A 13,840-nucleotide genomic window follows, 5' to 3' on the forward strand; every position below is an offset into this window, starting at 1 on the left:
CTGTCGGATAGATAACAGTAAGTACCTAATGTCATGTGAACCTCTGACATCTCCTTAACGTAAACAGATAGCGGCCATAGCATCCATTTCAATCTAGAGTCTCGTGGCATTATATTCTTGGCATAGGCAAAGACCTCTGTGTGGGGCTTGTAAAGAATTTTTAGCTCTAAAATTTTCAGAAAAGCCAAATACCATGGCCCCAATATGATCACGTAAAACCCCACCACCTGCAGCATTCTAAAAATTCTTGAAGCCCGCATCAACATTTAACTTAAACTCACTTATTGATGGCTTTTGCCAACAGAAAATTTTTGGAGGTGAGGACGATGTCTTCTGAAATTCTAGGCCCCATGCTTGAGCTATTTGGACATCTCCCCACCATTGTCGTTTCTGTAATTGCTTCCCAAGAAATAATTGGTGCATAAGTTTCAAGATTCTACACACAACTCTATTGGAATGCATACCGAGGTTCCTATGCTTAGCATCATTACGTTCCACCCACAAGAACCATAATATGAAAAAAGGGTGTTAAAGTGCGGATATGGCCATGTTTCACATAGTCACCAGAATAAACCCATGCACTTATAATTTGAATAATAGAGTGAGGATTAATAACATAGATTTGGAAGAATTTTGCAAAATTGTTGCCTCAGTATCATAAGGCATGCTTCCTACACTTAACACATCCACATCTCATTAAAGAAGTCTCCAAATATACAACAATTTCAAGATCATTCTTTCTACAATATAGTTCATACACAAACTCCACATGCATACACAGTGGGGTTCAAATTTCACTCTTCAATAACTTAACCCATATCACATATAGGTCATGTCAAAACAATCAAGGATGTTACATTTACAATAGGAGATTTAAACCCCATTCTTTTGAATAAAAAACTCATACATTTACCATTAAATCAAATATTTGTATGCTGAAATCTACAACCACTTAAATTGACAATAACTGTACCATACCCCGAAGCCTACGTAGAGCCAAACTCAAAATTATCCAACTTGAATTCACCACTCATCCAATTGCCCCCCAGCTTCCCTTCTATATTCAAGTTCAATTTCTTATATTTTTTTAATGAATAAATAACATCTTATATGCGTTAAAACTTTGTAACTAAAATCACATTTTCACAAATACGCTTTCAAGTAACTTCTGGTGGAATAAATGGTAAAAACAAGAAAGAAAGATATACACTATGTTGATATGAATGTGATAAATCCCTATTCTTAAATTCGCAAGACTAAGAACATTTATAAGCTACTAAGTGATAGATGGTACAGATGTAGAATCGAAATGTGTGCATCCAAGGATCTGCACTTTTGCAAAGTTTATAACAAATCAGAGTGAAAGCAAACATCTCATCAAAATTTTTAGGGCAAAATTTGGTTAGCACATATGCAGGAACTACCTGGTTTACATCTGAAATATTAGGCCCCCTACAAGCTTAGGCTACTCAACTACCCGCCAAGCCACCTTTTCACGTAGCAAGATTTATCTGCAAGGAAATGATCAGGAAGGCAAAACCCAGAAGGTGCAGTCAGCATGAACAATCCACATCAACCAGTACACACCAATGTCAACTCATTAGAAACCACCAAGGCCATAGTTGATGGGCAGAAAACTGATTAAAGATCACATTTAGTCTGCAAGATCCGATAGGATTATGTTCCTCAAATCATTCCTGCAAAATAACAATCAGGCTTCAGCATGCCTCCGGATCTTCTTCTTTAGTTTGTCCTGCTCCCTGTATCTCTCCTGCCTTTCTTCTCTCCGGCGCTTTCTTAACAACTGCTCATCCTTTGCTCTCTGCGTCTCAAGTTCTTTCCTCTTTTGCTCCTCCTTGAGCCTTCGCTTCTTCATCTGCAAATTCGCAATAATGATGATGATACAAAACCTTTCAACATGGGAATTAACATCAGTTATAAATGCCTGATCAAGCAGGTGAGCAAACCATTGAGAGCTCATCGACTTGTTCCTATTGCTGATGCACACCTAGCTCTATGTTTACTCTAAGCAAATGACCTAGCTCTACATTTACTTTAAGCAAATGACTTATTTGAAATTGCAAGGGATAAAATAAGATATTTGAGCCAGTATCTGGAATCACAAACCTTGTCATTCCTAATCAACTGAAGGTGCTGAACAAGAGCATGAACTTTTCGTTCATGAGGCTCCATGACAACAGCTCTTCTATCTTCAAGAAGTGGCCGTTTCCGATGAGGTATATTCTTGGGTTTTGATTCAAATGGAAGATCCGCCTGTAATGCCTTAGGAATGACCAGGGGATTGAACTTCCTTGGCTTTCTCTCAATTGGCTGTAAACACAAATATAAGCACAATAAAAACAATAAACATAAACAGATTCTAAACAAAGAGAAACCTCTTTTGGGAGGTGGCAGGAGGTGACTAGAAGACCTAAGGTCCAACATAATCACCAGTAGAGGTAGCAAAAGCTGACTTTTAATGACCCACCAAACCCGTCCAAAAGCGAACCCAACTCCCGTCTATCTACTCAAAAAGCCAACATTGCCAAATCTGGCACATGAACTCCACTGCTATCTAAATGCAAAGTAAATGTAGCCGACATTCATCTGAATCTGAAAGACCCACCCAAAACCAAACCCGATACCCCAGAAATAACTAAAAAGTCAATGGAATAAATTTAATGTAATCTGAACCTGAAATGATTCAAAACCCAAAATCCCAACCTCCCAATAGCCAGCTCTAATCACCAGCCTCATATTAATAATAAGAAGTAATTTAAAAAAAATAAAAAAAAAAACCTTGTAGAGGGAATCCTTGTTAACAGGAATAGGAAGATTGTGTTCCCTCCTCAATTCTGCTACAGTTTTCATTCCTTGCCAGGTGTTTTGACGAGGTTGCAATGAAGTAGTTAATGGATTGTAAAACTGAGGAACTTCAACTCGAGTCCATGCACGCAAAAAGACTATGTCACTCATCAAAATCCGATCCTCAAAGGTGCACCTTGCAATTCCTTCCCTAGGTTGCCCCCCCTTTTTCTTTGGCTGATTACCAATCTCTTCCTTTGCAGCCTGAGAAGATAAACACCATTAGTTTTCAGCATATTTTCTTTTCAGCAGGAGTAAGGTTTATTTGGATTGTGTTAAAGGCAACAAAAAACCCTGATTTATTATGGTCTTGCCAAAGCAAGATCCTGGAAGCATTATGATAGCGGGACATGTCTCCACATTTTACCAACTTAGAGTTAGAGTAGCCACTCTCAAATAAGACTAGTGCTGGGCTGGCTTACTTGTCTGCCCTTCACTTTCTTCATTTATTAAAAGAATCTAGAGCAAAAGGCAAGCATGTGTAATCAAAAGTAAATGCAACTGAAAGAATCTATGAGGACACAATACAAATAGTCATAAGAATATCAACTTCTACATGAACAAACATACCTTTTTCACCTGCCCACGGATCCCACTGACAGTTCGAACTGCAGCACCCTCAAACCGAGCTACTTCAAGATCTGAAGTAAACATATCCTTGATGAGGGCTGTTTTCTTGAATATTTTACAGGGGTAACCAACCAGCTTAATTTTTTTCACTATCTGTGCTGCATGGTTAAACTCAAGTACATATGCTGTTGCTATGATGCGAAATGCTGCCTGGCATGCCAAATAAAAGCAACTTGGTGAGTAGTGAAAACTACGAGATAATAAAGGAAACAAGGGGAAGAAACAGAACCCGACAGAAACAAAGGTTTAGAATGGACTTAAGGCTCCAACTTTACCAAGTCATCTGTGGACCGTAGCTCAATAAAGGTCTACAGTTAGGCTTATTAAAGATTGGTTTACCATCATGAAAATACCAAAAATAAAGAAATTTAAACATTACTTGAATATCAAAAAGGTTGTTTCTTAGGAAGACTAAACATCTGAAATTCCTACGCCAACAGCAGCAGAGGATTGAATCAAATTAAAAGGACAATATTTAGGCCACAGCCAAGAATTTTATCTATGGATTTCAACTTTGAGTTGTGAACATAAACCTTGGTATCAGAGGTAAAGTTTGATGGTCAAATAATGAGTGTTCAGTTGGGATCTTACAGATGGCCTCTCTAGGGTTTAAAGGAAATGATATGGGGCTGCAATTAGATCCAAAACAAAGCTGGATCTCCAATAAGAAGATTAAAATATAGTTCAAGGCTTTGCTGAAATTTTTCCAAGGACACTTGTTCTCCACTAATTGAAAGATTACATGCACATATAGAGACTTTCAGTATGTACATGTAGGGGCTTTCAGTAGTATTAATTCTAGAACTTAAAAACCTAAGATCGAAAATAAGATAAAGGTTGCCTGCTAAACACCTGGACCGTTAATAAAACCTCAAAGACATTAATAAAAGTACTGATTGAAGACTCATGACTACAGCTGTAGCAATTTGGAGGAAACCTGAAATTATTAGAATTGCCTGAGACAGAAATTAAGCAGCCTATGTAAGCTCCTAAATCATGGAAACATCAAATAAAGACAACACCTTGAGATTCCCCAACTCAAATCTTACGTTTCAGGAGAAGATTAGCAATATATATCATCATTTCCAGAAAGTACAATAACATAACTAGCTCTGTTCTGACACTTTCAATTCAGCAACCAGCAGAAACATCAGGACCCTTGTTAAAAATTCACTTTCTAGTTTTACATGCCATACTCAAATTAAAGGACTTTAAGGCTGCATGTAATTTAGTTAAAGAAAAATATGTAGCTATGTGTACAGCTGATCTGTCAGAACCAAAAAAATAAATAAATGGTAACATAGTTTTAATTTTCAGATCCACATACCCCCCCTTTACAAGTCCAAGTATGTCAATAACTTGAAGTACTGCTATTCAAAAAAAAAAAAATAACTTGAAGTACTCTTCTCAATATACGAACTATGAAATTCTAACTACCATAGTAACAAAGTTTTATCAAGATCCATACATGTTATCACTTCATCACCCCTACCTGCTCCATAATTTTATGAGGCAAAAGCTCTTAACATGAAATGTACAATTGACAAAAGTCACCTGATGGTTTGATAAATTCTGAACAGCAAGCAGTCCAGACTTGGGTGGGGCAAGGGGGCCCCAAAACATTGCAAGGCAATGCATATGTTCTGGAGTGTACTTGAGCATGCGATGCCTTCCATTCTGGTCCTCAATGGCATAAACTGGGGTGGTCTGGTAACGCCTCCATCCAATTGAAACAATTATTGGATCTCTAGTCTTCAGCACTTTCTTGTGCCATCTGTGCCGTTTTAGCCTTGTCTGGAAGGGGAAAAAACGGAGCTTTTACAATACATATATTTTCTTCAACAAGACAAAATACAAAACCATTGGAATTACGAGAGAATCTCTTAATCAAAGTGCAATGTGGATATTCCTACCAAATTGTTATTTTATAGAATCAAGAATTTATCAAGTAAATATGCACCAAGTTTTGTAGAATTCTATGATTTGACAACCTTTTAGTTCAAATCTAAGTTTTACTTATTCAATAATTTTTTAGTTTTAAAGTCTACTACCAAAAACAAATTACCAATCGTTAAGATCCAGTTTAAAACCAATTGGTAATAGGGGAAAGGCCCAACTTGAACATAATGCCACACCCAACGCTAAACAGAACCAATGTGGGATATTACCATTTAACTCCCCCTCACTTTTAAACCCCATATAAGCAACTGAAAAATATGAATTGAATACATGGACAATAATAAGGGGTTACAAACAACTTGAGCTCTAATACAATATTAAGCAATATATCTAAAACCAATAGGCAATGGGTGAAAGAGTCATACATGAAAAGCCTAAACTCAATCGATGTCATAGGGTGTCAAATGCCAAGGGAAAAAAAAGAGAGAAAAGGAAAGAAAGAAACACAAGGTAAATGGAAAACAGTAAAAAGGGGGAAAGTGTACATTTACCAAATAGAAATATATATAAAACTAAAATTACCTCACTAAAAACTGAGAAATAGCTTTTAACTGATTCAGTTCTCACATTTTGGAATTCGAAAAACTTCTTTCTTTTAGATTCAGATAGTTAATGAAGTGGTAAGAACCTTTCTTCCACCAGAAGCACCAATGACTTGACATGGAAGACAATCATGAGACTTCCACTACATACTTTAGTTTCTTGCAAATTTCATAGCAGGAACCATAACTCACAAAGTTAAAGACATCTGAATTAGTGAACACATAAAGGAAGCACCTAAAGCTAGTGGAAGATATCGGCATGAGAGATGCAGACAAGATAGAACTCTAGATTACAAAGTAAAACATCTCCCAACAGGTGGTTGAAAACAATAAAATACCCCAATATATAACAGGAGAGCAGAAAATTATTCAGCATTGCAATAGCACATTATTAATAATCTTTAGCATATTCTAACCTGCATGTATCCCACATTTTCCTCACCAAGACCAATTCCTCCAACCAAAACGGGATGGCAGGGATCAAAATATTCAACCATCTCGAAAGGAACACCATGAACTTCCAATCTTAGGTACATCCCTGTGCGAAATCCCTCAATTTCCAGCCGGGTAGCCTCATCGAGATCATTGAGTTCTGCTATATTCATTTGTTTCTGGTGTTCAATCTCTTCTTTCAACTGGAAGAACCAGGAATGATTTAATGCTTAAAACCTAATATTAGATTATATATCTGATCAAAAGAAATGCCACAAGGTCTACCTTGTCATAATAACCACTGTCATTTGCTTGACTTTGGTGAAATTTGAACCCATGTTGTGCATCACTTTCTTCTTCTGGTGATTCAGACCCATCATATGTAAACGTAAGTTAAGGTCACAAAAGAAACTTTAAACAGTTTCCAGCTGATGCATCCCATTTGAACAGAAACCAAAATTAAACTATTCTTGTAAGGAAAGAAGAAAATCATGCTGTCTGGAGAAATGCACAAGTGGAAGCAACAATCTCAGGCACAGATGAGAACATGGGCAGAAATGGCCAATGAAAGAAGCAAATTCCAACCGAGCCCCTCTAAATTAATAGAATTTACCACCAATGACAGGTAGGGATCGAGACAAGCAAGCATAAAATAAGAAAACAAAACACTATATTCAAAATACTTTAATTAAAAAGGATATTGAGCATCAAATTTTGCACGGAGAGCTAGCTTTTTTAACCTCCGCTCCTCAGTTGCAGCATCATCTTTGTTCTGGCTTGCACCATTACTGGAATCATCTTTCTGATGGCTCTCGCACTTCTCACCAGTTTCTAAATCTTCAAAGTCACCATACACATCATCTTCTGCTTCGGTTTTAGCTTCTGACATTTGATTTCTGAGAGCAGCCTTAGACCAATCACCAGTGACAAAACGATCACGAACACTCCCATATACTTCTTCCTCTTTCCAGTTCTTAAGCACTGAATAATTTGTGGATTTGGAACAGTCCTCAGTGTTGATGTTATCACTGTCTAATCCTTCTCTCAAATTCTACAGTAATACCAAAAAAATAATGATAATAACAATGAGAGAGGTGAAAATAAGTAAAAATATGATGGTCAACGGGATGGCACACTTGAGCATCTCTAGTATTCAACACTTGAAAGACTAAAAAACAGTCATGCCACAAGTTACATCCAGGACAGACCTTTTTCTGTTCTCCTTTTGGCTTAAAAAATTCATCATCACTCTCTTCATTCTCACTATCATCCTGCACTTCATTAATAAAAGTATTTGATGTTGATGCAGATTTCCCATATACAAGCTGCATAAGATTTATATTTTGTTTCTTAGCCGCCCTTTCTACCAACGATGCTCTCCACTTTGATATGTTTCCCATGCCATCTTCTGGAAGGACATCGTGAAAAAGGAGTTTACAATCAAAACAAAAACTAGCAAATCTTTCAAAAAAATAAACAAAAACTTGCAAAATACAAGTCTAACACAATGATATACTCACTTTAAAAATTACACAATTGATAGACTGTGAATCTAGAGGTGTCCAAGCGCTGGGCCCAATCGAGCCAACATTCTGAAAAAGTAAGCCTGAACCTGGCCCAGCCCGTCATCTAGATAGTATTTTTTATCATTAAGATAATAAAAAAGTCTTTTATATTAATATTTTAGCATTTTTAAATATATTCTTCAATTAAAATTAAACAAAAATTTATTATTTACTAATAAATTAATGTTGGACCCAGTTGGGCACTCCAAAAAATGAAGCTCAAGTCCAGCCCAAATTGGCAGGGCCTGTGGGCCAAGTTGGGTAGCCTAGCCCTTGGACAACTCAGATGTTATCTACCCAAAATTCATTATATTGCTTTGTATATAACATAACTTCCTACACACAAGCTCAGAGAATCATGGCTGTCAGTGATGGATGAGTCCATATATTTTGCAGAAGCTGCTAATAAAGTAATCACCAGCATACGGATGTAAGCTTAAATTAATAAATAATAAACAGTACCATCAGACTTCAGATCCTTGTTATCACCATCTGAAAACTCTGAACCTAAAAATGACTGGGTGTCTTCATCGCTTCCATCGTCTTCATCTTCATCATCATCATCATATTCATCATCTGCATTCTCTTCATCTACAACCTGCAATATAGTGAATGTAAAAAACAAAAGTTTTTCCCACCAATACTTCCTTAATAACACATTGCAGAGAAAGAAAGAATATTGCTTCATGACTGTTCCAGCTACACCTTGTGGAATAAAATTATGGCTCTTTCAGAACAAACAATAAGAATCAGCATTAATTACCTTGAGACTACTATGATCAATGCTGTTTCCAAAGATTGCCTTTCTCCTTTTCCTACCATTGTGAAATTCAACCTGTTCCATAACTCGACCTGGTCTCTCTGATGGATCAGCGTTTTCTTCATCAAAATTGTTACCTTCATCATCAAGATCTGAAGACTTTGAACCATCCAGATCACTGTCAGCACTTTCTTCATCAACCAGAGCAGCATCATCTTCTTCACCAGGCTGGTATTGCTTCAAAGGCTCTATATCACGAATATGCTTTGGTGATTTGTCACAATCCTTTTTGCGACCTTCAGTTTCCAACAAGCCATTAGGATTCTGACTGAAAAGGGAAATTTTGCTCTTTTCTAATTTCTCATCAATTGGGTTCTTTATATTCTGCAGAGATTTCACCAAGGCCTCCCCAACATCTTGTTCCTTCCCTATAAAAACAGAAAGAAATGGGTGAGGGATTTACCCAAAATATACCTTTAACAAAAGACAGAAACTCCGAGAACATGAAAGAGATTTTAAACCTTTACGTAATGTAGCCCCCATTTCATCAACTTTAGAATACTGAACAAAATGGTCATTAATGTTTATGTAGACCGCATCTTTGTCATACAACAGGTCCCCAAGTCCAGACATGGGGGCATAAAAAAGTTTTTCCTTGTCACGCAATCCCTTCTTTTTTGCAGCTGATGGTAAAGAACAAGGATCAGATAGGCCTGTAACACCAGCTAAACTAAAGTCTCCAACACCAGCAATATGGACCTGATCACAAATTATATATGAAACTTAAGTACAGCAAAAATTACGATAAGTCATTTCCCATAGATTAGGATAACTATATATTACTTTAAAAGATTAAATAGAAAAAGGTATTTGTTGTCAAGGTTACTTTTAATGTCCTTAAAACAGATCTACTGAAACAACCAAATAGCACAATCCATCTGCAGTCCTACCTAGTAATGACAATATTTTTATACTTGTTTCAAAATGGGAACTTTACCTTTGTTTAGTAATAATTTATAGGTAGTGCACTTTTTTTCTAGGTACATATAGGTAGTGGACTTTGCTACAACTACTTAATGGAGCAAACATAATGAAAGCAAGTATGTAAAACAGCCAGATTACCAGCAATGCAGAATATTTGCCTACATAATGTTTAAACAAAAACCAAACCCATCCTAAGAGCTTCATTAGAATGTATTTGGACAAGAAGTTTTGAAATTTTGAAAAATTTCCAAAAGAAGGCCTCTTAAAATGCATCAATTTCAAATAAATCATTTATGATTGCATTGTTTGAATAAGTATTTTTTTTTAAATGAAATTTGAGTGTATAAGATAAACGAATAATGATGTTAGGGATAGAAAAACTAAAAAAGGGGGAAAAATGGCATTATGAGTGTCATCAAATTTGAAAAAATATATAAATATTACCAATAATAGGAAAAAATCAAGAAATATAATTAAAATGAGTTTTTGTGCGGTTAGAGTTAAAAGAAAAAAAAGTTGCATTAAAAAAGAAACATAATAAATTTTGATGTCCTAGTAAAAAACCATGGACTTTCACAAATTCCACCGCTTGAGAAATTTGGGCCTTCAAATTCTCTCATCTAAATTCCAATCATTTTGAAAATTACAACTTTATTTCGCCAAACAAAATGACTTTATTTGGAATTTTGAAATACTCTCTACAAATGAAATCCCTCGTTGAAATCCCTCATCCAAACACACTCTTAAGATGCTTTTCAAAGGTTTTGAAACTTCCAATGAATTTTAAAATACTGGCATTATAAAATGCAGTATTTTCAGATTAATAAATATAAGAATCAGTGTTCGAATAATTATTCACCTGAATTAAATTTCACCTGAAAACCTAATTAAAATTTAAAACACAAAATACTAGTTTGGTGACCAAGAACTGAAAGAAAATACTCATTTACACCAATTTAGTTGACATGATATATAAATCACATAAAATTGAACAAAGAAATGAGGAAAAGAGAAACACATTAATGGACAGTAACCAACATGAGCACATAGGAAGCTCAAACTCATATCATTGACCAACGAAATGGTCTTAGGACAACATGAATAGAAAATAAGATTCTAAACAATCATTGAATTATTCTTGCAAAAGAAGATGGCAAAGGCTAGAGCATGTGCATCATCAAGTTTGAGGTCATAACGTAGGCCATTCTTGCAGCGCAAATAGATCACCAGTTACTGAAAGACTCTAGTTCTGACCTTCACAGGCAAAAGCTTTTAAATCTTAAAAAGTATCCATCAATTTAAACTGCTGCATGGTAATGATTGTTATTTAAGATTCATAAGACATACCTTACTTCCTTTCTTCAAATTACAACCCCGCAAATAACCATAAAGTGTGACATTTCTATCACATTTATTATTCATTTGCACTCTGTCAGGGGGAGTAACATCTTCAAAACGATCAACCAAGATATAAGGATGAGAAATTCTCCACGACAAAGGAGGGAACTTCATAACAGAGATAAATCTTGCAAGATTGTGAATTTCACGCTTTGGATATCTGTTAGATAAGGGGGAGAAGCAACAAATAAACTTACCAGGGTGAGCTACCATGGAATTTCATCATTAAGTGCAATCAAAATAAAGTACTAGGTAAGATGCTTACTTCCCATGAATGAGACCAGATAAATAAAACAATTTAGCGCCATCATATATTTCTGTCCAGAAACGATGCTTAAGACGCTGTTTTGTTTTCTTTAGTTTCTTTACGTCCTTAAATTTATCAAGGTGAGTAAGAACCCCCATCACCTTTGGGAACCCATGAACTTGCAATATGTTAAGGAATTCAAATGTTTCCTACAAGATACCAAAAGGCAATTAAAATGTATTAAAAATATCATTGATCGAAAACTTGATATGCTTAAAATGCACAGAGAGGAAAATGAACATATAGGGTGCAGATAGCATCATTAAGGAAGCAAATTCATGATTATGACAGAATAAAAAAAATGGAGGGAAAAAGGAAAAGGAGATTGTTCTTGCATGAGGATGCAAAATTAATTTTCAAAATAGGAGATTTATAGAATAATAATTTTCAGAAAAGCAGATTATCATTTCCAAAATTTAAAAGCTGTGGGAAGCATTCCAAAATTTTCAATATCTCACCATTTCAAAGCCGTAACTTCCATCTATGAGAAGCAATGCTAGATCAGCAAACTTTGCGGCATCAATCATGCTATTGACATCATTTGGACACTCAACAAACTGCAGCCGCCGTTGCTTTCCTAACATATTCAATCAATTCCACATCAGACAGGGAGCCTCAACTCCACAACTTTTCTAAACAGATAATAAATAGGATCAACTACTAAATTTAGGGAATCATCCACCTGATACAATGGTAATTGGTCCTCGAACCTCAGGTAAATTATGCTTTGTGTAATGCTTTACCAGAGACTTTATTACAAGAGACTTTCCAACCTGCCACCAAGTAAAACTTTCAACGATTATTAACCATTAAATCATTGGGAAAAGAAATCTAGATGGTACCAGCTAGAGTTAATTGTGCACACACACAAAAATTCCTGACTTTGAAAACAACTGAAAAGTAGGCATCAATTGGCATTTGGAACAAACAATTTCCAAGGTTTTCTGAATTTCATTTCTAACTTCAGGATTTTCCTGCTTGGTAACCCAAAGATTGATGATTTCAAATTCAACATTGTAAATCCACGTTTTCAGTGTTATCCTTGCTAATTCCATCAAAATGGATAGAAGTTTCTGTTTTTCTCTCTCCTACTTCCTTCCCCCATCCATTTCTCTATCTCTCTTTCCCAAGTTTCTTCACTGTCTATACAACACATACTCAAGGATGAAACTATGTTATCCTAAATATCTAAGCTTCTTTAAAAAACAATGAAATGACTTCTAATTTAGAGTAGCAATCCCTTCTATCAGAAAGCCCAAACAAGGAAATTAGGAGTACCAGTTTTCCTCTTCAACATTTATTTTCACACCAAAATTAAGTTGCACCTCTCCATCTCCATCTCCTTTCATATCTGTTCTCAATTCTATGTAAATAGCTCATTTTTCCAGGGTATTAGCAAAGGACTTTATGTTCTTATAACTTTCTTCTCCACTCTATGAAACAGGTAACCATTGTTCCAAAAACAAACAGAACAACCTCTACTTTAGCCTAATTCTTATAAGCACAAACCATGTTTGATATCCTAAACCACAATTAAATTCAAATATTCCTCAGCTCCAAACAACATAATTTATTTTATTTTTCCTTCTGTTCCCAACAAATTATAACAAAGAATAATAATATACCGTTTATCGGAAGTAAGAAGTGTACCTGAGGGGGGCCCTGCACGACAACTACAAAGGGAGGCGGTTCGCCATAGGAACGATCGATAACAGGAAGATGAAGCCTACGCTGCTCTTTCTCGACGGCGCGTGATTGCAATCGCTTCGCTTTCGCATTGGAACGAAAAGCGAATGCCTAATTCAAAAATCAAATTTAAAAAAAAATTGAAATTTATAGCTAAAGGCAAAACAGCGAAGTTATGAATTGAAAAGGAGAAAAGCAATGGAACCTTAGGGTTTTGCTGCCTCGGGTCAGAGTTTTGATTCTTGTTTGCGGCTTTGGCTTGGGCTTTCCTTTTAGCGGAGGCGCCAGACTGGCGAGAGCGGTGAGCCTTGTGCGACTGCTCACCGGCGCCACTATCCATAGCCATGGCAGCTTCTTCTTGGTGAATAGAAAAGGAACTAGTAACGATGTGGATGAGAAGGCAAGCCAAGCAACTCCGGCTTCTTCTTGTCTTGCTATGGGTTTAAGGTGCAAAACCCTTTTCTGGCCAATGAGGAAAAAGGTTGCAAAAACCTTTGCCAACTGTTCTATTTGCTCGCTTTAATTATTACGAGTGCTTTAAGAGAAAAATATATATATATATATATATAGATAAGATTTATAATGGACATAATGGTTTAAAAACCCTCAATTATTTTAAAAAAATTAAACAAATTTTTATTCTTCAATTGTATTTAATTAAAATTTTATATTTTTATTTTAAATCAAATAAATTTTTATAATTAATAATTAA

At 35.8% G+C, this 13,840-nt stretch overlaps 1 protein-coding gene across 2 annotated transcripts; it reads right to left on the bottom strand.

Moving 5' to 3' along the window:
• Window positions 1-1,184: 1,184 nt before the first annotated feature.
• Window positions 1,185-13,637, bottom strand: LOC110425809 (P-loop containing nucleoside triphosphate hydrolases superfamily protein). Of its 2 annotated transcripts, none has more exons than XM_089785210.1 (18): window positions 13,334-13,637; window positions 13,093-13,239; window positions 12,125-12,215; window positions 11,901-12,019; window positions 11,401-11,591; window positions 11,085-11,295; window positions 9,275-9,512; window positions 8,757-9,181; window positions 8,456-8,591; window positions 7,637-7,833; window positions 7,126-7,479; window positions 6,714-6,806; window positions 6,413-6,631; window positions 5,050-5,289; window positions 3,436-3,645; window positions 2,800-3,069; window positions 2,128-2,331; window positions 1,185-1,876 (listed from the first exon to the last, which is right to left on the bottom strand). In XM_089785210.1, exons 1-18 carry the CDS (start codon window positions 13,472-13,474, stop codon window positions 1,712-1,714), a joined length of 3,651 nt encoding a protein of 1,216 aa, XP_089641336.1. In that variant the 5' UTR covers window positions 13,475-13,637; the 3' UTR covers window positions 1,185-1,711. The 2 variants fall into 2 exon arrangements, with proteins under 2 accessions (XP_089641336.1, XP_089641335.1); XM_089785209.1 differs by having other exon boundaries at window positions 7,637-7,836.
• Between the last annotated feature and the right edge of the window lie 203 nt (window positions 13,638-13,840).

This window comes from Theobroma umbraticum, unplaced genomic scaffold, assembly GCF_002168275.2.
Source record: "Theobroma umbraticum cultivar Fairchild unplaced genomic scaffold, ASM216827v3 scaffold_12.1, whole genome shotgun sequence".
Lineage (NCBI taxonomy): Eukaryota > Viridiplantae > Streptophyta > Magnoliopsida > Malvales > Malvaceae > Theobroma > Theobroma umbraticum.

Bases quoted from the DNA above. Each gene is read 5' to 3' on its own strand.
- LOC110425809 (XM_089785209.1), bottom strand. From the start codon at position 13,474: ATGGCTATGGATAGTGGCGCCGGTGAGCAGTCGCACAAGGCTCACCGC. The intron at 13,240-13,333 runs GTTCCATTGCTT...TTTTTGAATTAG, and splicing joins CGAGGCAGCAAAACCCTAAG to GCATTCGCTTTTCGTTCCAA. The intron at 9,513-11,084 runs GTATGTCTTATG...ATTTGTGATCAG, and splicing joins ATTTGAAGAAAGGAAGTAAG to GTCCATATTGCTGGTGTTGG.